Below are 24395 nucleotides of genomic sequence, written 5' to 3'. Positions count from 1 at the left end.
AACTGAAAAAATATTTAACATAAATAGAGCTCTATTTTTGTAGTTGAAAACTTTTTTGTAACTACCGTAGTTTTGAGATATTCGCCTTTGAAAAAGATAGCAGACAACAAGACCGTCTCCCTCCCTTCTTTAAAGGCGCATATCTCAAAAACTACGGAATCTTTTTGCCCAGATTTATTACTAGTTGTATACATGCTTTCACGCTTGCTTTTGTTTCCTCTCTGAACCTTCTAAACCTTCCCCCGATTTCAAATTGATACATTTCGCTATCCGCCGACCGTCCATATCTATATATTTCACAAAAATTACAACTTTTCCTTTTCCTCTTCCTCTTCTTCTTCTCCATTTACAAAATTACATGTATTTTCTCCGATATCCTTTTTCCTCCCTGTCCTATATAGCCTCACAGTGGATACAAACGGATCGGAAAGAAAACGAAAAACGAGATATTGAATATTCTGAAGAGATTTAGAGATACAGAAAATTAGAATGGGAGAAAGAAAAAGTCAAAGGAAGGAAATTGGTGTCTTTGTGACCATGGCATGCCGGTTTTCTCTTTTTTTTACCTCCAGATGCTTCGTTTTTTATACTGTTGGATGCTTTTTATTTTTTAGAAATTTTGTGTTCTAGATTCTTGGCTTAAGACTTTCAACTTTCAAAAAATGCTAGATTCCTAGATTTACCAAACTTTGAAATTTTGAAATGCCAAGATACCTAGAGAATGCCAAGAGTCCGCAAACCAAACACAAAATCCAAAATTTTAAAAGTTTCTAAATTTCAAATTTCAAGATTCAATTTCAATCTTTTTAATGTAAAAACACCCTAATTGCCCTTATCAATCATCAAATTAGTTGGGGTGTTGTCTACCGGAAATTTGACAACATGTGACTTTTTTGATTTTTCGCGCTTAATTGTGTCAATTTTTCGTCTTTGATTGGAATCTAATTTCATCAAGTTTCAAGAAAACTTTTCTTTGTGACTCATCTTTTTTCTTCGTATTTACATTTTAACAAAAATGGCCGAACGCCAAGGAAAAACACATTTCCAGGATGCCGGAAGTTTCTGTGATTCATTAGATTTGAGTCAGAAGTCATCCTTTGATTTTTTTGGATTTAAAAATTTTGAATTTTTCAATTTACTTTTTCATTTAAATTTAAAAAACTTTGACCTTGTTTAGTAAAATATACCATAAATACTCTAATAATGACACGCCCTCCTCTTCTTACTTTTAACTTTGAGCCAATTTACCTAGGTTACTGTGAGAGATATCAAAAAGTGATTAACTGATAAAATGTTGCTGACATTATGATAAAATTTTTGTCAGTTGACAACTTTTTGATATCTTCTACAGGAAATAAGATATATAGTCTCAAAGTTTTGGAAGCATTGTCGTATTTCCTTTAATAGAAGCCCACCCAAACTGCCAAGTTTGAACAAATTTATCTCAGTTCCTGTGTAGCTTATATTAAGATAAACATTTTATCAGTTTACCACTTTTTGATATCTTTCACAGGAACCGAGATGAGCTCAAAGTTAATGGTTTGGAGGGCATGGGGGTAGGAAGACATGGAGGGCGTATTATTTTCCAATTTTTCAAACTTTGACCTAATTTATTGATAGTTAGAAAAACTGAAAAAAAGTATTAAGTTCGTTCCAAATTTTTTTGTTTTTCCCACCCTTTTTTTCGACGAACGGTGACATTTTTCTAAAAGAAATCAACACATTTCTTTTTTGTAATCAACATGTTTCTTGTTTGATTTCAATAACATCAGTTTGTTAACTTTAGACATGAGAAGTTCTATTTTCTTCGAAAAACAACTTTTTCTAAACATTTGTAATTTTTGCGTTCTTAAATTCATGAAAATGTAAAAAATACTGTAAAACTTGTAATAGAAGGGCCCTCTAACATTCAACTTTGAGCCAATTTGTCTCGATTTCTGTAAAAGATGTTGAAAACCGGTCAACTAATAAAATTTCGCTGGTATTATGATAAACATTTTATCAGTTGACGACTTTTTGATATCTATGATAAGAACCGAGATAATTGGGTCAAAGTTAAAAGTAGGGAGATCCTTCTATTATGTCCTTACAAATTTTCCGATAATCCTTACAGGTTTTTCGATAACCAAGAGTTTTTAAAAACCATAAAACCGCTTCCTATCATTATCATCTTTTTTCTTTTCACTTCCTCATTTTCTCTTTTGTAAATCACTGATTACAAACCTATCAATATCTATCATCTTGTCCGAATCAAACTTTTTTTCTCCTGTCAAAATTTTTGTGTAAACACGATATACCACTTTTTTGTACCTTGAAACATTTTTTCCATGAAAAAAAACCCAGTAAGAAATTTTCACACTTTTCATTGTGTCCTGAACAATACCCAAAAAAGCCAAAAAAAAAGAGAAAAAAAGAGAAATTCCGTTCTTCACAGATATGGTTAGAAAAGGAATACGAAAAAGTGAAAGTGTCTTCGGTGATTTTTTGCTACTCTACGTCTCTTCAAGAATCAAAAGTCTCTAACGTCTTCTTTGTTTTCTCAGAAATAAAAGAATTCATAAGTTTCGAACAGGAAGTTTCTCTCTTCTGTTATTAACTTTTTCCATAGCATTTCTCATTTGTACTTCGGAATCTTCATTCCAAGTTTCATATTCTTGTCACTGATCTTCCGGCTTTTCGAAACAACCTTCACTAGAAGGGCCCCCACCTTGTCAAGTTTGAGCTCAATTATCTCAATTCCTATGCAAGATATAGAAAATGTGGCAGCTGGTAAATTGTTTATCAGAATATCAGAAACATTTTATCATTTGACACAGTTTTGCTATCTCTTATAGGAGCCCATATAATCGAGCTCAAATGTGGGAGCCCTTCTATTACAGGTTTTCTAAAACTTTTGCCCTTTTCAGCACTAAAAATGACAACACGAATCTGGAAAGCGATAACGCGGAAGAAAAGATTTGAAGGGGACTCCCATTTGGACACAAACCTCCGCAGATGTCTTGGTCTTATGGATATCACATTTTTGGCTTTGGGTCAAATGATGGGAGCTGGGATATATGTGCTCACGGGTACTGTAGTCAGAAATCAGGCGGGACCATCGATTGTGTTTTCATTCATTTTGGCTGGAATCGCAGCGTTGCTTTCTGCGTTTAGTTATGCGGAATTTGGAGCGAGGTGAGTGATTCGTAAAACCTCTAATAGAAAGACCCACTAACTTTTAACCTAGAGCCTATTTATCTCAGTCCCTGTCAAATAAATCAAAAAAATATCAACTGATAAAATATTGCTGATATTATATGATGAACATTTTGCCAGTTGACAACTTTTTTATATCGTTTACAGGAACCGAGAAAACTTATTTCAAAATTGAAATAGTATTTTCACAATGTCGAAGATTACAAAAATCAATATCACTTTTCTGATAAGCTTGGCCTGAGCTTTAAAATGAGTATAAACATGACCTAATTTCCAGAGTTTTGAATTCCGACTCCTCTCATGCGCCTTTAAAGTCGAAAATCTAAAAATTGAGAAACCCTAGCAATGTTTATACTTATTTTGAAGCTCGCAACAAGCCAAAAAAAAATATTTTTAAAGTTTAAAATTTGGTCGAAAACTGACTGATTTCTTTATCATACAAAAGATTGGCTTTTCATACAAAAATCGAAATCTTCAATCTATTGATCTACCCTGTTAGAAAATTTGAAAATCCTGGTCTAATTTCAGATTCCCACGAGCTGGAAGTGCCTACACCTACACTTACATTGGATTTGGAGAACTCTGGGCGTTTATTGTTGGCTGGACCATCCCACTTGAGTACATGATTGGGAATGCTGGTGAGTTCTTTTTTTCAAATCTTTCAGATTAAAACTAGTTACATATTTGAATGAAACACATTTTCATATCGATTCTTCGCTTTTAGTCAAAGTTACAGCCAGTCAAAGGAAAAAAATAAATAGGCTCCGCCCCTTTTTACCTTTACCACATATTTTCAGCTGTTGCTCGCTCCTGGTCCGCATATTTCGATAATCTTCTGGACAATTATGTGAAAAATACAACGATTGGATTGGTGGGAGAGATGGGGGAGGTAAGAAATTATCTGAAAATGACCAAAAAATGAAAAATTTGTAGCCCGGCGGATTCTTCTCTACATATCCAGATGTTCTATCATTCATTTTGATTTGTCTGTGTGCCATTGTGATTGGAATTGGATCCAAAGTTTCAGCACATGTGAATACAAGTTTTGTGGTCTTGAATATTATTGTAAGTTTTATAGATCTACCGTTTTCAGTTGATTCTCGGTTTTTAAAAAATCATTTTCATGAGCCTGGAACTCGACTGTCAAGTTTACGATCACTTTGAAAATTTTGGAGGGTGTAGAACAGACCTAGATTGAAAACTTTGCATTTTGCAATTCCTAGTTTTTCAGATATTTGACGATTGCTGAAAGACACCCCTTTAATTTGTACTGAAAATGTGAAAAAAGGTGTCCTTCAGAAATCGATAAATAACTGAAAAACTAGGAATTTCCAAAAAATTCTGTGAATGCAAAGTTTTAAATCTAGGTCTGTTTTACATCCTCCATAATTTTCAAGCTGATTGGAAACTTGACAGCCTAGCTCCAGACTCCTGAAAATGCTCAAAATTGCTAAAAAATATGTTTTTGTATATCTTATTGGAACTGTGTTAAGGTTCCATTCGGTTGGAAAATTTAACCGGTCGAGCGATCGGTCGGCTCGTTCGGCGGCGACCAATCTTCAACCGACCGAAGTAGAAGCATTAATCCAATACTACTATAATTCAGGTCATTACCATCGTCATCATCTCTGGAATGTGCTATGCTGATTTCAACAATTGGACAGGTACCACTTCCGATGGTCGATCCAATTTTTTCCCATATGGTGTCACTGGAACGCTTACCGGTGCTGCCACATGTTTCTTCTCCTATATCGGCTTTGAGGTTTTGGCAACCGCAGGAGAGGAAGTTAAATGTAAGCGTACCGTAAAACCTAAAAGGGGTCTCAGACTGCTAAGTGTAAGCTCAATTATCTCAATTGCCATTGTAGATATCTAAATTTTGCCAACTGATTAAATGTTTGTGATATTATGATGAACAATGTATCAGTTGACCACTTTTTGATATCTTTGACAGGAACCGAGATATGTTGGCTCAAAGTTGAAATTAGGAAAATTAAAGATAATTATCCCGTTTTCCAGCTCCCCACCGAACCATTCCTGTTGCCACTTTTCTGAGTATCGGAGTCATTATGACTCTCTACATTTTAGTATCTTCCACATTGACATTGATGGTTCCGTATGACCAGGTAAGCTTTGATTCTTTCAAACTTGTTCCTTCTCCAAAACTCGCTCCTTGAAGGTCCATACAACTGCACCATTCGCCGAAGCGTTTGATGCTCGTGGATGTACCGTAGTCAAATACATCATCTCGATTGGAGCCCTAATCGGACTATCCAACAATTTGGTCACTGGAGTTTTTGCTCTACCAAGAGCTGTTTATGCCATGGCAGATGATGGTCTTCTTTTTGGATGGTTGGCACAAGTAAATTCGTATACAAAGGTTCCATTGAACGCAATTGTGGTGTTTACATTGATCAATGCGGTCATTTCGCTGGTTTTTGATATTGAGGCATTGGTGAGTTGGTTTATACGGTATCTCTTCGTACTTTAACATGTACTGTACTTTGATTCGGTACTGTGCCCTACATAAATTTAGGTCGTGAAATCGGGCCGACCAACCGAATGCCAACCCAACCTTGCTCACCGAATCCTTGCATTTGCGCGTCAATATTCCAGATTGTTTGCGTACCCAGCGCATTTACTGAATAGTGTGTCTTAAATTAAAATTCTGCGTACGCAAATGCTCTCTGTCAGGTTGACGCGAAATTGCATGAATTCGGTGGGCGCGCCGTCCGATCGGTCAGCTCGGTCGGCTGTCTGTCTACTGGGTCGGCGGTCGGTCGGCGGTCGCTGATTTTCGATCAACCGAAATAAGATCCCCAATTCTATCTCATCAAATATTGATCACTTTTACAGGTTGAATTCCTCTCAATCGGAACCCTCTTTGCATATTCGTTCGTCTCCGCTTCTGTCCTTGTCCTTCGCTATCAATCCGCTCCGATCGACGGAGATGAAAAACGAATGGATGGTGGTGGAGAATTAAGCTCATGGATTCCTGCTCGAAACTTTTGGGAATCTCTTCCATCTGGAACATCCATATCTCTAGCTGTTGCTGCATTGATAGCCTCCTTTTTCTGGCTCTCGTTCACATTTAGAACTGGTTTCTATGAAAGTTGGTATGGTCAGGTGTCGGTTGGATTCAATGGATTGTGTATAGTTTTGATAATGGCATTTATTTTGGGACATTCTCAAAATTCGTTGAAGACTAATTTCAAGGTGAGTACTCCTTCTATGGTTCTCGAATTTCTGAACATTTGAGATTTTAAATTTTTGAATATTTGAATTTGAGAACTTCTGAATCTCTCGATTTCCGCTAAAACAAAACATTTGGGCAATTGTTTCACGGCTTCAGAGTTAACTATCTTCCACGGAAGAAGTCAAAATATTTGGTCCGGACTATACATCAGAAGTTATCTTTCAGGTTCCTTGTGTGCCATTCCTTCCTTGTCTCTCCCTCCTTGTCAACGTTTTCATGATGTCCTATCTCACATCTGCCACGTGGCTTCGGCTATTTGTATGGATGGGTGTTGGTGAGTTTTGACCTATAACTTCATATCTAAACTGACAATTTTCAGGACTTCTAATCTACTTTGCCTATGGAATCCGGCATTCCAAAGAAGCAAGACGGCTAACAACAATAGCAGACATCCGAATGAGTTCAACGTTTCCAAATAAGAATAATCGAATTCCAAAGACTTAATTAATACGACTTAATTAGTTTAAAAAACGGGTTCTGTGCCTATATCAACGATTTTTAATGTTGAATTCTTAATTTGACCCCCGGTTCTTGTCGATTTTGCGATCTCGTTTTTTATTTCTCCTTGAAAATCGATTTTAAATAAAATACAAAATTTCAATTAAAGATTTATTCGATATAGAATTAAAGATCATAAAGAATATGAACTTCACCAAATGCTCTCCGGCTTCACCTCATCACCCAATTCAGTGATATTAAATTCGGATTTTTTCGTCAACCACTGAAAAAATTGGATTTCTGAATTTCTGATTTTTCAAATACTAACGTTCTCAACACTCTCCGTATTCACCTCATCGCCCAATTCAGTGATATTCAGTTTGAATTTTTTTCGGCATCCACTGAAAATATTAAAGTTGAATTTTCAAATTTCAATATCTCCAAATTCTTACCTTTTCTCCGTTGAACATGTCTCCAAATCATGTTTATACTGCTTCATCTTTTTCCGATTCTTCGTACAATTATGCGTAATTAAAGCGTATATTTCATAGTTTTTCTGAAAAGAAGTTAGGATTTCCAGATTTAAAACAAATCCTACATCCATAAATCCATCTCCATACATGACTCCAAAATTATTCGCAATGGCTTGCCCTTGTTTTGCCAATCCAATATTATCAAATCTTGTCATGTTGTCCGGATGGAAAAATCTACAAAACACATTCTTCTAGAATAGGGCTTCCATTTTGGTCGGCCGAAAATCGGCGACTGCAGACCGAGCGCCGACCCAGCCGGCCGAGCCGGCCGACCCCCGACCACCGACCGAGCCGACCTCCGACCCAGCAGACCGCCAGCCAACCGATCTGACCGACTGCCCACCTAGCCGACCGACCGCCGACCCAGCCGCCCGACCTCCGACAGAGCTGACCGAGCCGGACAACCTCCGACCTCCGACCGCCGACCAAGCCGACCGAGCTGACCGATTACCAACCTAGCCGACCGACCGCCGACCTAGCCGACCGACCACCGACCCAGCTGACCGACAGCCAACCGAGCTGACCGATTACCAACCTAGCCGACCGACCGCCGACCCAACCGCCCGACCTCCGACCGAGCTGACCGAGCCGGCCAAACTCCGACAGAGCCGACCGACCGCCGACAGAGTTGGCCGATCGGTCGGCTATCGTTCGGTCGGCTAAACTTCCCGATCAAAGGGAAGCCTTATTCTAGAACTTTCTTGAATGTTTTTTTTTCTTACAAGTCCTCCTCGAAATATTGAATCCTATAGCTAAACTGTTTGAAATCACAAATCAGATGAGCAGTGAACACGAAAAAATCTCGCTGATACTGGCAAATGAAAACCGGGATAAAAGTGAAAAATAGAGCTGAAAAGCGAACCTAATTAGCTGAAGAACAAAGTTAATTACCTGCTGTAATTTTGCACATTTTGAATTTCTAATCTCTGGAAATATGGATTCGACTCTGGAATTATGGGTGTATGTCGGCTGGATCGTGCGTAGAAGATAAATTTAAGTCAAAAATTATCGAGTTCACGTTGAAAATCTTTATTCTAAGAAACCAAAAAAAAAATCAGTTCATCTTATCAGACAACAGAAAAGTCCCATGATTAGGCAGAAAATTGAGAAAATGAGATAAAAAGCAGCCAGATGGAAGGTCCACCAGTCACAGTAGGCACGGGCGGTCCAGGAGCCAAATACCCAGTAGCAGCCGAATAGGAACCTGGAAAATTTCAGAAATTTGGGAATCTGAATCGTCAACTTTGAGCTCTACTATCTCGATTCCCATGAGAGATATCAACAATTTTGTCAACTGATAAATTGTTTATCACAGTATCACCAATATTTTATTAGTTGAAAAATGTTGATATCTTTTACAGAAAATGAGATAATTGAGCTCAAAGTTAGTGTTTAGCTTGAATGAGAGGAAATTCTCCTGGCGGTTTAGAATTTCCAAATTTAAAAGTCTGAAATTCCGAATTCTGAAAATATTACCAAACAAAAATAGCTCCATTCAACAAGAAATGAATGTATCCGCATGGCAATGGGAATCCGGATTCTCCAATTTTGTCTCTCTCCTCTCCATCCTCACTTGGCAATGGGGATTCGCGCTTTCTTTGCTTAAAAAATCTATTAATTTTCAGTAAAAAGTAAAAATCTTAGACTTGTAAAAAGTAGTGAAAGTAAGTAGTAATTATGTCCGATTACAGGGTGGCGTATAATTATCCGGACTAAATTTTGTACTAGTATAACATTTGAGTAAAACGTTGTACTGAGCTCAATATTTAAGTGCAAAAATATAAAAAAATCAATGAGTAAACTGGCCAAATTTCAAATCATTTGATGAAATTTGAACTGAATTATTGCTTGTCAAAATTGCTTCATCTCATAAAAATCACAACAGCGTGCAAGAAACTCTCATCTTTGGACAACCATAACATGACCTAGACTCAAGGAAACCTTTTCAAAATCCAAGCAGCCTTGAATCAAACGTAAAATTATATTTCTGTCAATTTTCGTGATTTCAAGACACTTATGTCCAGAGATATACCCATTTTTATAAGTCGGGGTAATTGTGCGTCAGCCTGTATTTTTAAATTTCGTTCAGTTCTGTAGTTGAGAAATCTAACTTTGACATATTTTTGAAAGGTATACCTGTTTCTTAAAAAAAACAACAGAAAATAATTCAAAAACGATCTGACAATTCCATTGTATTTTCAGGGTTTATACCTAAAATTCGGTCCCTTTTCTCCCAAAACTCACATATTTCCTTCTCAACCTCTCAATGATATCTTTCGCCAGCCACAAACAACCCAAAACAATAATGAAAACTGGAATCATTGGTTGACCATCGCATTCCTCTCGTCTTGCCACTCCAAAAATGATAAGACAAACAGTGAGAACGGTGAAGATGATGTTGCAGCCAGACGAGATTTCCTCGTCCATTTCTTCATCGAATGAGGCTGGAAATTATTGAATATTTTTGAATTTGGAATTTTAAGATTTTCAGAATTTCGATTTTTCAGATTTCCAGATTTTCGAAATTGAATATTTTCGGATTCTCGGAGCTTTGAAGCTCCAAAATTTCAGAGGTGGCCGTGGCCAAAGGTTCCACAACAAACACTACGATAACCTAAAAATACCGTATTTCTTCTAACAGAAGCCCAACTAAACTGTCAATTTTGATGTTTCGATTTCTGTTATCTCGATTTCTGTGAAAGAGATCAAAGTGTTGTTAACTGATAAAGTATTGGTGATATTATGATAAATAACTTTTTAGTTGACAATTCATTGATACCTCTCCCAGAAATCGAGATAAATTGGCTGAAAGTTGACAGTTTAGGTGGGCTTCTATTAAAGGAAATACGGTAGTTGTCGCTGTGGGACCTTCGGCCACGTCCACCGGTGTTTCTCTGCCAAGGTTCCGATTTTTTGATATCACAATAATACCAAACCTCTTGTCAAAGCCTTATCCATCATTCGATTGATTCTAGTGCCCAATCCTTTCTTTTTGATTGCCGGCTCTACGGCTCCGCCCTCTTCGAGGACCCGTTTAGAGTCCGCCATTCTGAAAAAAACTCATTTTGTATTAAAACAAAATAAGAGCTAAAGAACAGGAAATGTCAAATAGTCTTGTTATCTTTAAGAAGCCCACCCAATACTTAAACTTTGAGCTCGATTATCTCGGTTCCTATAAAAAATATCAAAAACGAGTCAACTGATAAATTATTTATCATAATATCAGCAATATTTAATTAGTTTACAAATTGTTGATATCTCTCAAAGGAACCTAAATAATTGAGCTCAAAGTGTACATGGGCTTCTATCAGAGAAAAAAACAGGGAAATGAGACCGAAACCTTTTTTCTAATTGAGCTCAAATCCCACAAAGCCAAAAACTCAAAACTGCAAAAAAATATCAAAAAGAAAAGTCTAGTCTCTTATCGAAAACTAAATGATCTAAAGACAACCATCCCCATCCACAAACAATCGCCATTCCCAATGAAAACAGAAGTAATGTAGGTGGAGAGCGATAACGACGTCTTCTCCTTTTTCTTCTTTTTTTTGTGTTGCTGATCGAGAATTGATAATTATAAAAAATTTGGGGACACAGAGGACAGAACGAGAGAATTGGAATGGTTTTTTTTTCTTTTATGATAATGACCTTGGAGTAAGAAGTTTAGATGAATGAGGTGATTGGAAAGAAAAAAATGGTCAGGAAATTTTTTTTCAAGAAATGCGAAAACAAAAAAAAAGGTTTTGTGCCTCTATTGAGGATCGTTCTGGAACATGAGATATAGATTTGTCATTATAGTCGTCAGAAGTTCAAAAAAGTAGTTGCCTTCACTTTCAACTTTGAGTCATTTTATCTCAATTGCTGTGAAAGATATCAAAAAGTAGTCAATTGACAAAATATTAGTGAGATTATGATAAACATTTTGTCAGTTTACTACTTTATGATACCACTCACAGGAAGCGAGATAAATTGGCTGAAATTAAATGGTTTCACACATCTTCAGTACATATACACATGAGGAGATGTGGGAATTTTAGGTCGCGAAAAATGGTCTGGAGAAAGAGGTCGCGAAAAAAAAAAGAAATTTCCCGAAAGGAACTTTTTTTAATTGTGTCAAAAAAAAGGGAATTATATATACACAATTATTTTTCCAGATAAAAAACCGATTTTAAATTAGCTACAGTAATGTAGGCGAAAATCCGTCTGAAACTCGTATAAGGAGGCAAAAAACGTAGGTCGCGAATGTTATAGTCGTATTTGTCTTCGAAAAATATTCAGATGAAAAAAATCGTCACCTAAAAAGGCAAATTTTTCCACTGAAACGACATTTGGGAAATCGGTACAGTAATCAAGGCTAAAATTCGGCCGGAACTCGTATTAGGAGGCAAAAAACATAGGTCGCGACTGTTATATTCGTGTTTCTCATCGAAAAATATTCAGTTTGAAAAAAAATCAAGCTGAAGCACGCATTTTTTCCACCAAACCACTCATTGGGAAAAAGTGCCATTTCCCAATTGAAAATACAATGTGCCCGGCGAGCATTTCTCAAATGATATTTTTGTGTGAAATTAGGTCGCGAATTTGTTTCAAATGGTGTCCCGGCGGTTGTTATTTACGAAACTGTTTTAAACAGTTTGCGTAAATTATGTGAAACGTGTGTAATATTGACGAGTTGCGTGGTGCGCGCTCCCTCCTCAAACTTCAATGAAGGGGAGGTGCGGAGAGACCGTTTCTCTGCGTCTCTTCTGAGCGCTATTGTGTATAGCGCGGGCGACTGGTAATGGGAGGTCGCTCGTTCGTAGTGTGCTGTGTCGATTGTTGACAATCGACAAAAATCGACGAAAATCGCTAAAATCGGTGTCGATTCTGTCGACTCGATCAAAAATCGGCATTCAAAAAGTCGACAGAAAATCGACTTTTCAAAAGTCGATGAAAGTGAAAAACGACAAAAGTCGATTTTTGTCGATTTTGAATCGACAAAAAATCGACTTTTGTCGACTTTATTGTTCGAAAGGACTACACGGCCGGTGACCTAGAAACTGCCTGTGGCCGGGGTATTTTTCATGAAAAACAGGCATTTTTCATCGAATTTTCCACTGAAAACCCGTATTTTTCTTGTTTTTTTTGGGTGTTTTGTTTTTTTCTGTTTTATTTATCACATTCTTGCTTATTGCAGATGAATTCGTCACAAAATCAATCTAAAGCGTGGCGATACTTCGAAAAACAAAATAATGGACAAACTGTGACCTGTAAACTGTGCGGAAGGAGCATAAAGTTCCTTCGACCACAACGATGCATCAGCACTTAAACAGTCACCACGAGAAAGAAGTTGTAGAAATGGAAAGATCGGTAAGCAGAAAATTATATACTTTTCGTTAAATTCTTAATCTTAGATAGTACATAAAGATCAAGAGCCACGGCATCAAATAATTGGAAAAAAATCACTTTGGAGTAAGATATTAAAGCTTATTTTTCCTCAAAATCTGATTTTTCTTCAGATCTACGAAGAAGAATACGTCGACAACAGAAGAGTACGAATATGATGACGAGAATGATGACTCAAAAGGCGTGGAATATTACGAATCCAGAGAGCATAACGATGATACTTTTGGAAGCGATTTGGCCCAAATAATGAAACATTAATTCCTAATGCTAAACTTTGTTCTTCTGTTTCTTCTCTTTTTCAAAATTTTGTCGCTTTAATGTTTCTTCTATTTTCCTTGCCATCTTCTGACTGTGAGACATACTGATTCTCTATTTTGTACCCCGTTGTAATTAAGTTTTACACTATTTGTTTTTTTATTCGTAAAAATAAAGTTGTTACTCTACACAAAAAATGATTTCTTCAAAAAATTAGAAAAAAAATTCTCGAGGTGAAATTTTACTTTGAAGTCCGGAAAAGTCGATTTTTCGTCGACTTTTGTCGCCTTTTTGTCGATTTTTCTGTCGATTTTAAGTCGACGCAAAATCGACAAAAGTCGATTCTTGTCGATTTCTGTCGATTTCCGTCGACGCAAAATCGACAACGAAAAGTTCGATTTTCATCGACAAATAGCCTTGTCGAATTGTTGAATGTCGACTGTGTCGATTTTCAAAGTCGACAAAAATCATCGATTTTCGAGTCGACTCGGCACTCTACTCGTTCGACGAAATGGTAGAATTGGTTACAATTTACGTAATTTAATGATAATTGAATTTTTTGATTAAAATGAATTATAAAAAAGGTTTTTTTAGCCGACAGCGCGGGAAAAAATTTTTTTTAGGCGACCTTTTTTTGGCCGACAGGTCGCGAAAATCCGAAAATTTATAGGTCGCGAAAAAAAATTTTTTTTGGAATTCCCAAAAATACTCCATGTGTGCATATACAGTAAGAGTAGCACAGAAGCGTCATATGGGATGTTATACTCCAAAATGTTCGCTTTCTCTAGAAAAAAAAATTAGATGACAGGTGATTCCAATAATGATAATAGATGAAGTACGGTAATCTACAACAAGTGAAATCTGATTTAATCAGTAATTTCATGAATGAAATTCATAAGAAATTCGAAATATTTTGATCGAAAAATGACGGAAACTGGGCAAATGTTTTGTGCAGGCGATATGAAAAAAGAAAGGTATTTAATGAGAAATTTACAAGTGGCTTCTAATTTCACCTGGTGGAAGCAAACAAAATAATAGTTTTTAATCAAGCCAAGCAGCTGAAATTGCATCAAGTCTCAGAGATCACACAGTTTCCGGGCAAATACTCATTAGCTTGATGATCTTTTGCTAAATGCTCACTTGCTAAATATGCTCATTTGCTAAACTCGCTCATTTGCTAAAATAGTCTCACTTGCTAAATTTCATTTACTAAACTTTTATCATTTGCTTAAAATGAAAAAGTGGAAATTTTGCTGTTATTTGCTAATTTCAGTACTTTTTGTCTGAATTTTTTACAGAATATTCCGGTTTTTGCTTTACATTTTAGGCTTAGGCTTAAACACCTGTTTTCCGGTAAGAAGTTTCAGCCTAAGCCTTCAATTTGAACAAATCCTCTATTTAGCAAATGAAATTTAGCAAGTGGGACTATATTAGCAAATGAGCGAGTTTAGCAAATGAGCATATTTTGCAAGTGAGCATTTAGCAAAAGATCATCAAGCTAATGAGTATTTGCCCGGAAACTGTGTGATCTCTGAGACTTGATGCAATTTCAGCTGCTTGGCTTGATTAAAAACTATTATTTTGTTTGCTTCCACCAGGTGAAATTAGAAGCCACTTGTAAATTTCTCATTAAATACCTTTCTTTTTTCATTTCTCCGGAACAAAAATTGTATCAAAAACTCATGGGAACCCTCAACATAGATTTCGAAGTCCCTTATCATTTAATCATTCATTATTATATATCTGGATCAATAGCTCTCATTCTAAACTTATTGGTTGTCTATCTCATAGTTTTTCATAGTGGAAAACTCGATACTTTCAGATTTTATTTGCTCACTTTTCAAGTATGTCAAAAGTTCTGAAAGTGATGTTTCGAATATCGTAAATCTGGAGACGTCCTTCTAAGAGAGGTGCTATTGTCATTTAATTTCAGGTGGTGTGCATAATATCTGACTCGAACATTACTGTTTTTATGCAGCCGGTTGGTTTATTTCCAATTTGTGCTGGATACTGTAATGGAATTGCTTCAAGATTTTTCAATTGGTCCTCTCATGTTTTAATGGTCTTTTTTAATATAAAATCTTACATTTGAAAGTTATCAATTTCAGACAATTTACACATTCCTGATGAGCGGTCAAATTGAGGTTCTCACTATTTGCTTTTTAAGAAAACACAAAGCTGTGATGAATATTAGAAACCTATCTAAAGCCACTAATTGGAAATATCCCATATTTTATACTGGTTGTATTCTTTTTACTTGCTCGATTGCATTTTCAGTATTTATGAGTGGCGTTAGTAAAGAAAAGCAAATTGCCGAGCTTGAGAAAGTTCATTTGACTCTTTCTACAGTCTTTCTTGAAACTAAAAATTACAGCTCTACCCAGAAGTTGCTCCGAATTTTCGTGCTCTTCGTGAATTTCACTATTATATTTTGAACAATTGGTTGATTACATTTTTCGTTCTAACCACTATTGGGACTGCAAAAGCTACAGTAATCGTGTCAATTTTAGTTCTGCGAATGTACAAAACATTGAATGATAATGCGAGCCAAATTTCCAGTAAAACACTTGCAAAACATAAAACTGCATTGAAGAGCTTGATTATGCAGGTGGGGGAGTACTGTAGTAATGAACCCAAATGTCTATATTTTCAGTTTATGACCACCCCAATTTCCTTCTTCCCAGCGTTTGTTGTTCTTCTCACAGTTTTAATCCCAACCGAATATTCGCAAAGTGGGTTGAAGGGTTGTGTTCAGACATTTCAGGCGTTTAAAAAATTCCAGAAATTTCCTGGTGGTCCCTTATGGTTGGTACTACTCATTCGACTCTAAACTCTATTGTTGTTATCATAACATATGCTGAACTTCGAAAGGCTTTGTTCTTCTGGAGAAGGAATGCTAAAAAGTGAGCTGCCGCTAAGACGAGACAGTGTTCAATTGAAATGTTTCAGGGTGTCGATTCTAGTTTCATCTGTAAGGCCTTCTGGAGTTCAACGAAGATCTTAACGACGATCGGAACGAGAATAGTCGATCTACAGTAATCTACAAAAAGTGGAATTCAATTTTATCATTATGAACTTATGGAGAAAGTTCTGAAGAGATTCCATAAATTTCGATCGATCGCTGAGATTTTAATTTCAGCTGTTTGGCTGGAATTCGAAAAAAAAAACTGACGATTGATTAAAAGTTATTATATTCCTCGCGTCCATCAGATGAAATTATGTCACTTATCACTTTCTCATTATCTTTTTTCACATAGCCGGGACAAAAGCTGTACCATTAACTCATGGAAGCCCTGAACATAGATTTTGAAGTCCCTTATCATGTAATCACTCATTATTATATTTCTGGATCAATAGCCCTTATTCTAAACTTATTAGTTGTGTATCTTATACTTTTTCATAGTGGCAAATTCGATACTTTCAGATTTTATTTGCTGGCTTTTCAAGTATGTCAAACGCTCTGAAATGAAGTTTCAAATACAATGAAACTAGAGACACCCTTCTATTAAAAGGGATCTTCTAATACAGATGTTACTGTAGTTTTTTTCAGATAGCCTGTATAATATGTGACTTGAATATCACTGTTTTTTCGAAACCAATTGGTTTGTTTCCAATTTGTGCTGGATATTTTCATGGAATTTTTCAAGAGTTTTTAATTGGTCTTCTCATGTTCTGATGGTTTTCAAAAATAATAAGCCGAAAATTAAGAAAAATCTTGAGTTCCAGACAATTTACACGTTCCTGATGAGTGGTCAAATCGAAGTTCTCACAATTTGCTTTTTAAGAAAACACAAAGCTGTGATGAATGTAAGAAACCTATCAAGAGTTCCTAGTTGGAAACATCCTATATTTTATACTGGGTGTATCCTTTTTACATGCTTGATTGCCTTTTCAATATTTATGAGTAACGTTAGCAGGGAAGAGCAAATTGCTGAGCTCGAAAGAGTATAGAGTACTTTTCCTTCAGATTCATTCTGAAAAGAAGTATTTCAGCTCTACCCGGAAATTGCTCCCAAATATCGTGCTTTTCGAGAATTTCAATATTATATTATGAATAATTGACTGATCACATTTTTCGTTTTAACCACTCTTGGGACTGCCAAAACTACAGTAATCGATTTAATTTTAGTTATGCGGATGTATAAAACACTAAAAGAGAATCAGAGTCGATTGTCTAGTGCAACGATAGCTAGACATCAAACTGCATTGAAGAGTTTGATTATGCAGGTGGGGGTTTACTGTAATATCAAACCTAAATTTACATATTTTCAGTTCATGACCACTCCGATTTCCTTCTTCCCAGCGTTTGTTGTTCTTCTCACCGTATTAATCCCAACAGAATATTCGCAAAGTGGGTTGAAGTGTTGTATTCACAAATTTCAAACATTTTAAAATATTCCAGAAATTTCTTGGTGGTCTCTTATGGTTGGTACTACTCATTCCTTTTTTAACTCTATTGTTGTTATCATAACTTATGCGGAATTTCGAAAAGCATTTCTTTTCTGTAAACGGAATACTAAAAAGTCAGTTATCGCTGATGCTGGACAACGTTACATTGAACAATTTCAGGATGTCGTTTCTGGTTACACTTGTGAAGCTTTCCGGAGTTTAAGGAGGATCGCCTGGAGTAACGAACTAAATGAAAAAAGATAAGCATATGAAATAGTTTCTCTGATTTTGATTGCTGATTCTTCTTTTCTTCTGTCCCTTCTCTGTCTTTTTGTTTAACTGAACTTTTTTTCTGTAAAAATGGTTTTTTCTGTAAAAATAAAATGTTTCAGTCAGTGTAAGCCTGTACCTTCTGAGCTCCGATTACAGTACCCGTAAACTCATAAGAAGATTTCGTCAGTCAGAAGGTTTTGTCAAAAAAATTTCAGGGGCAAGTTGTGTTCAATATCTAAATTCGGACATTTGGAAGTTCGAAAATCCGAAAATTATAGATAGGTTCAGAGCCTCAGAAACCTAGAAAATAGTATCTGTGATTCGAAATTTTAGAATTCCAGGACGAGAAGATTCAATTCCAAAATTCGAAATCTTCGAAGTTCAAACATCGGTGAATAAAAATTCCAAAATTTTTAAAATCAGGAACTTTGAGTGGGTGAAAAGGCAAAACAAACCAACATAGGGAATCTGGTGAAAGTTATTAGTAATGATGATATCATAATACTTCCGACCATCAGGTGAAATTGAAGACCGCTGATCACTTTCTCATTATCTTTTTTCACATAGCCGGGACAAAAAGTGTATCATAAACTCATGGGAACCCTCAACATAGATTTTGAAGTCCCTTATCATGTAATCACTCATTATTATATTTCTGGATCAATAGCCCTTATTCTAAACTTATTAGTTGTGTATCTTATACTTTTTCATAGTGGCAAATTCGATACTTTCAGATTTTATTTGCTGGCTTTTCAAGTATGTCAAACGCTCTGAAATGAAGTTTCAAATACAATGAAACTAGAGACACCCTTCTATTAAAAGGGATCTTCTAATACAGATGTTACTGTAGTTTTTTTCAGATAGCCTGTATAATATGTGACTTGAATATCACTGTTTTTTCGAAACCAATTGGTTTGTTTCCAATTTGTGCTGGATATTTTCATGGAATTTTTCAAGAGTTTTTAATTGGTCTTCTCATGTTCTGATGGTTTTCAAAAATAATAAGCCGAAAATTAAGAAAAATCTTGAGTTCCAGACAATTTACACGTTCCTGATGAGTGGTCAAATCGAAGTTCTCACAATTTGCTTTTTAAGAAAACACAAAGCTGTGATGAATGTAAGAAACCTATCAAGAGTTCCTAGTTGGAAACATCCTATATTTTATACTGGGTGTATCCTTTTTACATGCTTGATTGCCTTTTCAATATTTATGAGTAACGTTAGCAGGGAAGAGCAAATTGCTGAGCTCGAAAGAGTATAGAGTACTTTTCCTTCAGATTCATTCTGAAAAGAAGTATTTCAGCTCTACCCGGAAATTGCTCCCAAATATCGTGCTCTCCCAGATTTTATATATTATGTTCTGAACAATCGGCATATTTTTCGTTCTCACCACTTTTGGAACTGCAAAAGCTACAGTAATCGTGTCCATTTTAGTTATACGAATGTATAAAACGTTGAATCAAAATGCGAGTCAAATGTCAAATAAAACGCTTGGGAAACATAAAACCGCACTGAAGAGTTTGATTATGCAGGTGGTGCATTACTGTAGTTTTGAACCTAAATTTCAATATTTTCAGTTTATGACCATTCCGATCTCCTTTTTCCCAGCTTTTATTCTCCTTCTCGTTATTTTATTCCCAACAGAATATTCGCAAAGTCAGTTGAACTATAATTTTTAGTTTACTTCAAAATTCCAGAAATTTCCTGGTGGTCTCTTATGATTGGAACTACTCGGGGGTACGACGAATTCGAACGTTTTCAAAATCGAACAGATTCAATTCAGAACAGTCCTTTTTTCGCACACGTACCAGAACAGAACGCGGACAGAATCGAACTGTTACAAGTTCGAACTGGTAAGGGGTCGAATTGTCCCAAATTGGAACGCTGTTTTGTGTGTGCTTTCATGCGCGCTCTGTTGCAGGCAGCGTTCCAATTTGGGACAGTTCGACCCCTTACCAGTTCGAACTTGTAACAGTTCGATTCTGTCCGCGTTCTGTTCTGGTACGTGTACGAAAAAAGGACTGTTCTGAATTGAATCAGTTCGATTTTAGGTTCGAATTTGAAAACGTTCGAATTCGTCGTACCCCCAACTACTCATTCGACTCTAAACTCTATTGTTGTCATCATAACGTATGCTGAAATTCGAAACGCATTGTTCTTCTGGAGAAGGAATCCTAAAAAGTTAGCTATCGCTGAAGCTGGAAATCTTTTAATTATATGATTTCAGGGTATCGACTCTGATTTCATCTATGAGGCCTTCCGGAGTTTAAGTAGAATTACCTGGATAACGCTTGGAAATTCATGTCAAATACGAACAATTCTATTCAAAGGAAATAGTAAAGAGAGTAACGAATTATCCGAAAAATTATCTGTAAAATTATCTTAAAATAATGAATACTTTAAAAAACATGTATTAGTTTATGAATTTTTATTGTTTTTCACAGTGAAAAGAAGAAATAAAACATTAGGCTGAACAAAGAAAACGTTTTTTCAATCGCAAAATGACAAAAAATTGATTATTCGAATGGGATATTAGAGGATGTATCAGAAATCCCGGTAGCTGAAAAACGGATCCTCTTAACCTCCAGATGGCTTCACAGGTGGAACCAAAGTCGCTACCCTGAAACAGTTTAATTGAACACTGGCTAACCTCAGCGATAGTTCACTTTTTAGTTTTTCTCCAGAAGAACAAAACTTTCCGAAATTCAGCATATGTTATGATAACAACAATAGAGTTTAAAATCGAATGAGTAGTACCAACCATAAGGGACCACCGGGAAATTTCTGGAATTTAGAAAATGTCTGAAATTTGTGAATACAACACTTCAACCCGCTTTGCAAATATACTGTTGGGATTAAAATTGTGAGAAGGATAACTAAAGCTGGGAAGAAAGAAATTGGGGTGGTCATGAACTGAAAACATGGAAATTTGGATTCAAAACTACAGTATTCCTCCACCTGCATAATCAAACTCTTCAATGCAGTTTTTGTTTTGAAAGCGTTTTACTTGAAATTCGACTCGCGTTTTCATTTAATGTTTTATACATTCGTATAACTAGAATCGAAACGATTACTGTAGTTTTGGCAGTTCCAATTGTGGTTAGAGCGAAGAAAGTAATCAACCAATTGTTCAAAATATAGTATTGAAATTCTTAAAGAGCACGAAATTTCGGAACGAATTCTGGGTAGAGCTGGAATTTGTAGTTTCAGAAAAGTCTGTGAAAAAGTAAAAAACACTTTTTCTATCTCGGCGAACTGATCCTCTTTGCTAATTTTACTCATAAATATTGAAACTGAAATCAAGAATGAAAAAAGACTAACACCAGTATAAAAGATGGGATATTTCCAGCTGGGAACTCTTGATAAGCTTCTGATATTAATCACTGCCTAATGCTTTCTTAAAGGTGGGGGGAGATGAAAAAAATAATGTTCTGGAAAATACGTTCAAAGATGCCCCTCGAGGAGTTGAACTTGTGAGGGAGATGATTGAGGGTGCGGCGCCGCTACCGACTGAGCCACGCGGGCAAAGAGATAGCGCACGCCCGATTGCATACATAAAGGCGAGGACGACAGCTGTACGCAGAGTGACATTAAGCGTTGTACACAGTGACGGTAGAATGCATACTCTAGCTACAAAAAAACTACGAAAAATCTCCTGTCCCCCCACCTTTAAAAAACAAATTGTGAGAACCTCGATTTGACCACTAATTAGGAAGTGTATAAGTTGTCTGAAACTCTAAATTTAGAAAATTTCAAGTCGATATGAAAAACCAATAAAACATTAGAGGACCAATTGAACAGTCTTGAGAAAATTTCATTAAAATACCCAGCACAAATTGGAAATAAACCAACTGGCTGGCTAAAAACAGTGAAATTCAAGTCAGATATTATGCATACAACCTCAAAATATCAAGTTTTTAAAAGAAACTTCTTTTTCAGAAATTCTGACATACTTAAAAAGTCAACAAATAGAATCTGAAAGTATCGAGTTTTCCACTATGAAAAACTATGAGATAGACAACCAATAAGTTTAGAATGAGAGCTATTGATCCAGATATATAATAATGAATGATTAAATGATAAGGGACTTCGAAATCTATGTTGAGGGTTCCCATGAGTTTTTGATACAATTTTTGTTCCGGAAATGAGAAATTTACAAGAATTTTAATTTCACCTGTTAGTAAAATATCAAATTTCAATCAATTTTCAGTTTCGTCATGACTATTTCCAGACCAGCAGCTGAAAATTCATTTCGAAAGCAGTCTTTAGTCAGGCATAAAATATTCACCTGGGGACATTGGCATTTAGAATTCTATATTTTACAAGCGATAGGATTGCACTAATTTCAGAAACTCCGAGATTTTTCTTCGAAATTTTTGAGTTTTTCCATGTCTGCCAAGTCCGATAGTTTCGATGCCGCTTTTTCCGGAACGATTTTTTCCCGCGCATTTTCCGGTGGGAATACAGACACTGCTGAGCAGCGAGTTCAATTTAAAGCTTTCGCGTCGAGACTAACGCTAATTTTACTGTAGTTTTGAGTTCTTCGCATTTCGCATTCGCATTTGAGCGCATTTACACCGAAAAACACCGTGAAAACGATGAAAAGAGCGAGATAGATAGTGAAAGATAGTGAGAGACGCAGAAATTGGGACAAAAAGACAAATTTATTAAATTCCGGTACAAAATTTCAGCACTTTGGCTTGCATAAATATAAATGAGATACATCAGCAAAAAAGGGATCGCGATCGATCGATTATTTAGTATTCTTATCGGCCAACTCTTTGTAAAGCTCTCCAATATTTTTGAATTTGTGCTCATCGAAGGCCAAAACCACATCGAAAAATGCTCGTCGTAGGAGCTTGATAGCTCCTGGTTGTTCCTGAGCAATACGATTCGCTTGATAGGCGATTTGTTTCATTTCTTCGTTGAAATTGTTGATAGCTGCTGGATTTGGAGGGGCGGTGCTCTGGAAATATATGAACTAGAACTTTTCTAGATCATTTCGAAGTGGTGGCCTATAAAACCAAACTTGCAAAAGTTATGCCACCAGTTCAAAACGACCTAGAAATCACAACAAATGAATACCAGGTCATTTTCAGTCTGAAAAGACAGACTGCTAAAAAGCTCTTACCGAGGAACTAACACAATCTGTAACATCCGGAGCAACATAATCCGGATAATCAGATGGTGGCTGTAGAGTGCGTATTTGTTGCGTTATGGCACGATCCAATTTTACAGTTGGCGACGGTGTCTCCTCTTCTGGCTCCTCAAAAGTCCCATTCTGTGGAAGATACACTGAGTAGTCGATTTCAAGTTGTCCACCATATAAATCTTTATCCTCGAAATGCTCTTCTTCCACCACTCCGTAATCCTCTTCCATCGCCTGAGTTGCTCTTCTTTTCCTGGGAACCGGATCCTTTAAAACGGGATTTGGAGAAACCGGCAGACCGCTAGCAGCCTCTTTCAACAGCTCGGCTTCCCAATGTTGAGTGTGTTCGCGATAGAAGCGGATGAACCCGTAGAAATCCCATCGCCACATATAGCGCTCGACGTCTTCTGGAGATAGACGATGACGGACAACGGCGATTCGAAGGCGGTTACGGAGATTGTCCTTGGCACATTTGTAGATGGATTTGATGGAGGGAACTGAAATTAAGTCTCAAATTGACAACTACAGTAACCTAAAATGTGTTTCTTTTAGGATTTTTTCCCTTTTTTCATTATTTTTCACTTTTCGTCGAATTTAATTATATTTTTCCTCAAAAAAGTCGGTAAATTAAAATCATTCTAGTGAGAACTTTCCGCAAAACGCACGAAAAGCGAGAAAAAAAGTCCTGAAAATAAAAAGAGCCAAAATTATAAAAACATACTCGACAACAAAATCCCAGTTCTCTTAAAAACATCTACTGCGATTTGCGGAAACATCTTCTGATGACTATTTCCTTTCCTCGAACTCCAAATCTCCGGATGTCTCTCGATTTCAGAAAGCACCACTTTCTTCAATGTGTCGTTTGAAAAATCGAGTTGATCGAATTGAAACTCTTTCTTTTTGCAATTTTCCCAGTAAACTCCTACAGACAATTTTCGAGAAGGATCCGACTCGGGAAGTTCGGGAAGAGGAACCAGAGGTGGTAATTTGTAAAGCGGAATGGTCATTTTTGGGTCTGAAATAGGTTTTCAAATGGAAATAAAAAGAAGCGTTGAACGAATAGAATCAATACTTAATCGAGGGAAAGCACTCAGCGCACACGAAGAGTGACACGCGAGGAGGGCCGAGCTGCGAACCGAAACGCTCTTCCGATCAGCGATCGCTACGAACAAGGAGACGCAGAGTATAGCTTGGCCTCTAGCGCGTCTCGTCTCTTTGCCTCACAAATGCTTGCGAACGTAAAAACTCGTCACAAACAGCCAGCGAATGCGACGAAAGGCAGAAAAGCGCGGCGATATGTGAACAACAACAAGGCGACCTTCAAAATAAAAAGCAAATAGGAATTGCATCGACCGGGAATCGAACCCGTGCCGCCCGCGTGGCAGGCGAGCATTCTACCACTGAACCACCAATGCGATAAGAGAAACCTATAAGCAAGACATATATAATGCATTGCCGATCAAACAATGACGTAAGCGAGTGTGTGTTTGTTGTAATTACCATCCAGTAACTATTCAAAACAAGC

The 24395-nt window shown here is 36.6% G+C and overlaps 7 protein-coding genes and 1 non-coding gene across 8 annotated transcripts; 4 read left to right on the top strand and 4 right to left on the bottom strand.

The window, feature by feature from the left end:
* Positions 1 to 2914: 2914 nt before the first annotated feature.
* Positions 2915 to 6895, top strand: CBG19625 (the record flags this gene model as incomplete). Its single annotated transcript, XM_002646876.1, has 10 exons — positions 2915 to 3174; positions 3724 to 3833; positions 3993 to 4084; positions 4129 to 4260; positions 4802 to 4988; positions 5215 to 5321; positions 5375 to 5650; positions 6052 to 6411; positions 6617 to 6725; positions 6771 to 6895. 10 exons carry the CDS (start codon positions 2915 to 2917, stop codon positions 6893 to 6895), a joined length of 1758 nt encoding a protein of 585 aa, XP_002646922.1.
* Positions 6896 to 7100: 205 nt separating this feature from the next.
* Positions 7101 to 7577, bottom strand: CBG26180 (the record flags this gene model as incomplete). Its single annotated transcript, XM_045242802.1, has 4 exons — positions 7101 to 7172; positions 7218 to 7290; positions 7342 to 7445; positions 7488 to 7577. 4 exons carry the CDS (start codon positions 7575 to 7577, stop codon positions 7101 to 7103), a joined length of 339 nt encoding a protein of 112 aa, XP_045100255.1.
* Positions 7578 to 8481: 904 nt separating this feature from the next.
* On the bottom strand, positions 8482 to 10470 carry CBG19627 (the record flags this gene model as incomplete). Its single annotated transcript, XM_002646877.1, has 4 exons — positions 8482 to 8626; positions 8899 to 9023; positions 9667 to 9866; positions 10359 to 10470. 4 exons carry the CDS (start codon positions 10468 to 10470, stop codon positions 8482 to 8484), a joined length of 582 nt encoding a protein of 193 aa, XP_002646923.1.
* A 2125-nt stretch (positions 10471 to 12595) lies between these two features.
* On the top strand, positions 12596 to 13062 carry CBG19628 (the record flags this gene model as incomplete). The annotated part of the gene is made up of 2 exons (XM_002646878.1): positions 12596 to 12675; positions 12918 to 13062. The coding sequence occupies 2 exons, from the start codon at positions 12596 to 12598 to the stop codon at positions 13060 to 13062; spliced, it is 225 nt and encodes a 74-aa protein (XP_002646924.1).
* A 2123-nt stretch (positions 13063 to 15185) lies between these two features.
* On the top strand, positions 15186 to 16063 carry Cbr-sri-27 (the record flags this gene model as incomplete). The annotated part of the gene is made up of 5 exons (XM_045242801.1): positions 15186 to 15350; positions 15434 to 15667; positions 15713 to 15791; positions 15842 to 15962; positions 15988 to 16063. 5 exons carry the CDS (start codon positions 15186 to 15188, stop codon positions 16061 to 16063), a joined length of 675 nt encoding a protein of 224 aa, XP_045096824.1.
* A 1127-nt stretch (positions 16064 to 17190) lies between these two features.
* On the top strand, positions 17191 to 17712 carry CBG19630 (the record flags this gene model as incomplete). Its single annotated transcript, XM_002646880.1, has 3 exons — positions 17191 to 17286; positions 17332 to 17410; positions 17462 to 17712. 3 exons carry the CDS (start codon positions 17191 to 17193, stop codon positions 17710 to 17712), a joined length of 426 nt encoding a protein of 141 aa, XP_002646926.1.
* A 4762-nt stretch (positions 17713 to 22474) lies between these two features.
* On the bottom strand, positions 22475 to 23877 carry Cbr-lin-8 (the record flags this gene model as incomplete). Its single annotated transcript, XM_002646881.1, has 3 exons — positions 22475 to 22687; positions 22853 to 23367; positions 23592 to 23877. The coding sequence occupies 3 exons, from the start codon at positions 23875 to 23877 to the stop codon at positions 22475 to 22477; spliced, it is 1014 nt and encodes a 337-aa protein (XP_002646927.1).
* Positions 23878 to 24214: 337 nt separating this feature from the next.
* Positions 24215 to 24285, bottom strand: CBG28501. The gene has a single exon. It is a non-coding gene (tRNA).
* Positions 24286 to 24395: the final 110 nt, after the last annotated feature.

This window comes from Caenorhabditis briggsae (genome assembly GCF_000004555.2).
Source record: "Caenorhabditis briggsae complete genome, chrII, whole genome shotgun sequence".
In the NCBI taxonomy this organism is placed as follows: Eukaryota; Metazoa; Nematoda; class Chromadorea; order Rhabditida; family Rhabditidae; genus Caenorhabditis; species Caenorhabditis briggsae.
The sequence above is the reverse complement of the archived record's forward strand: the minus strand, read 5'-3'. Positions and strand labels throughout refer to the sequence as shown.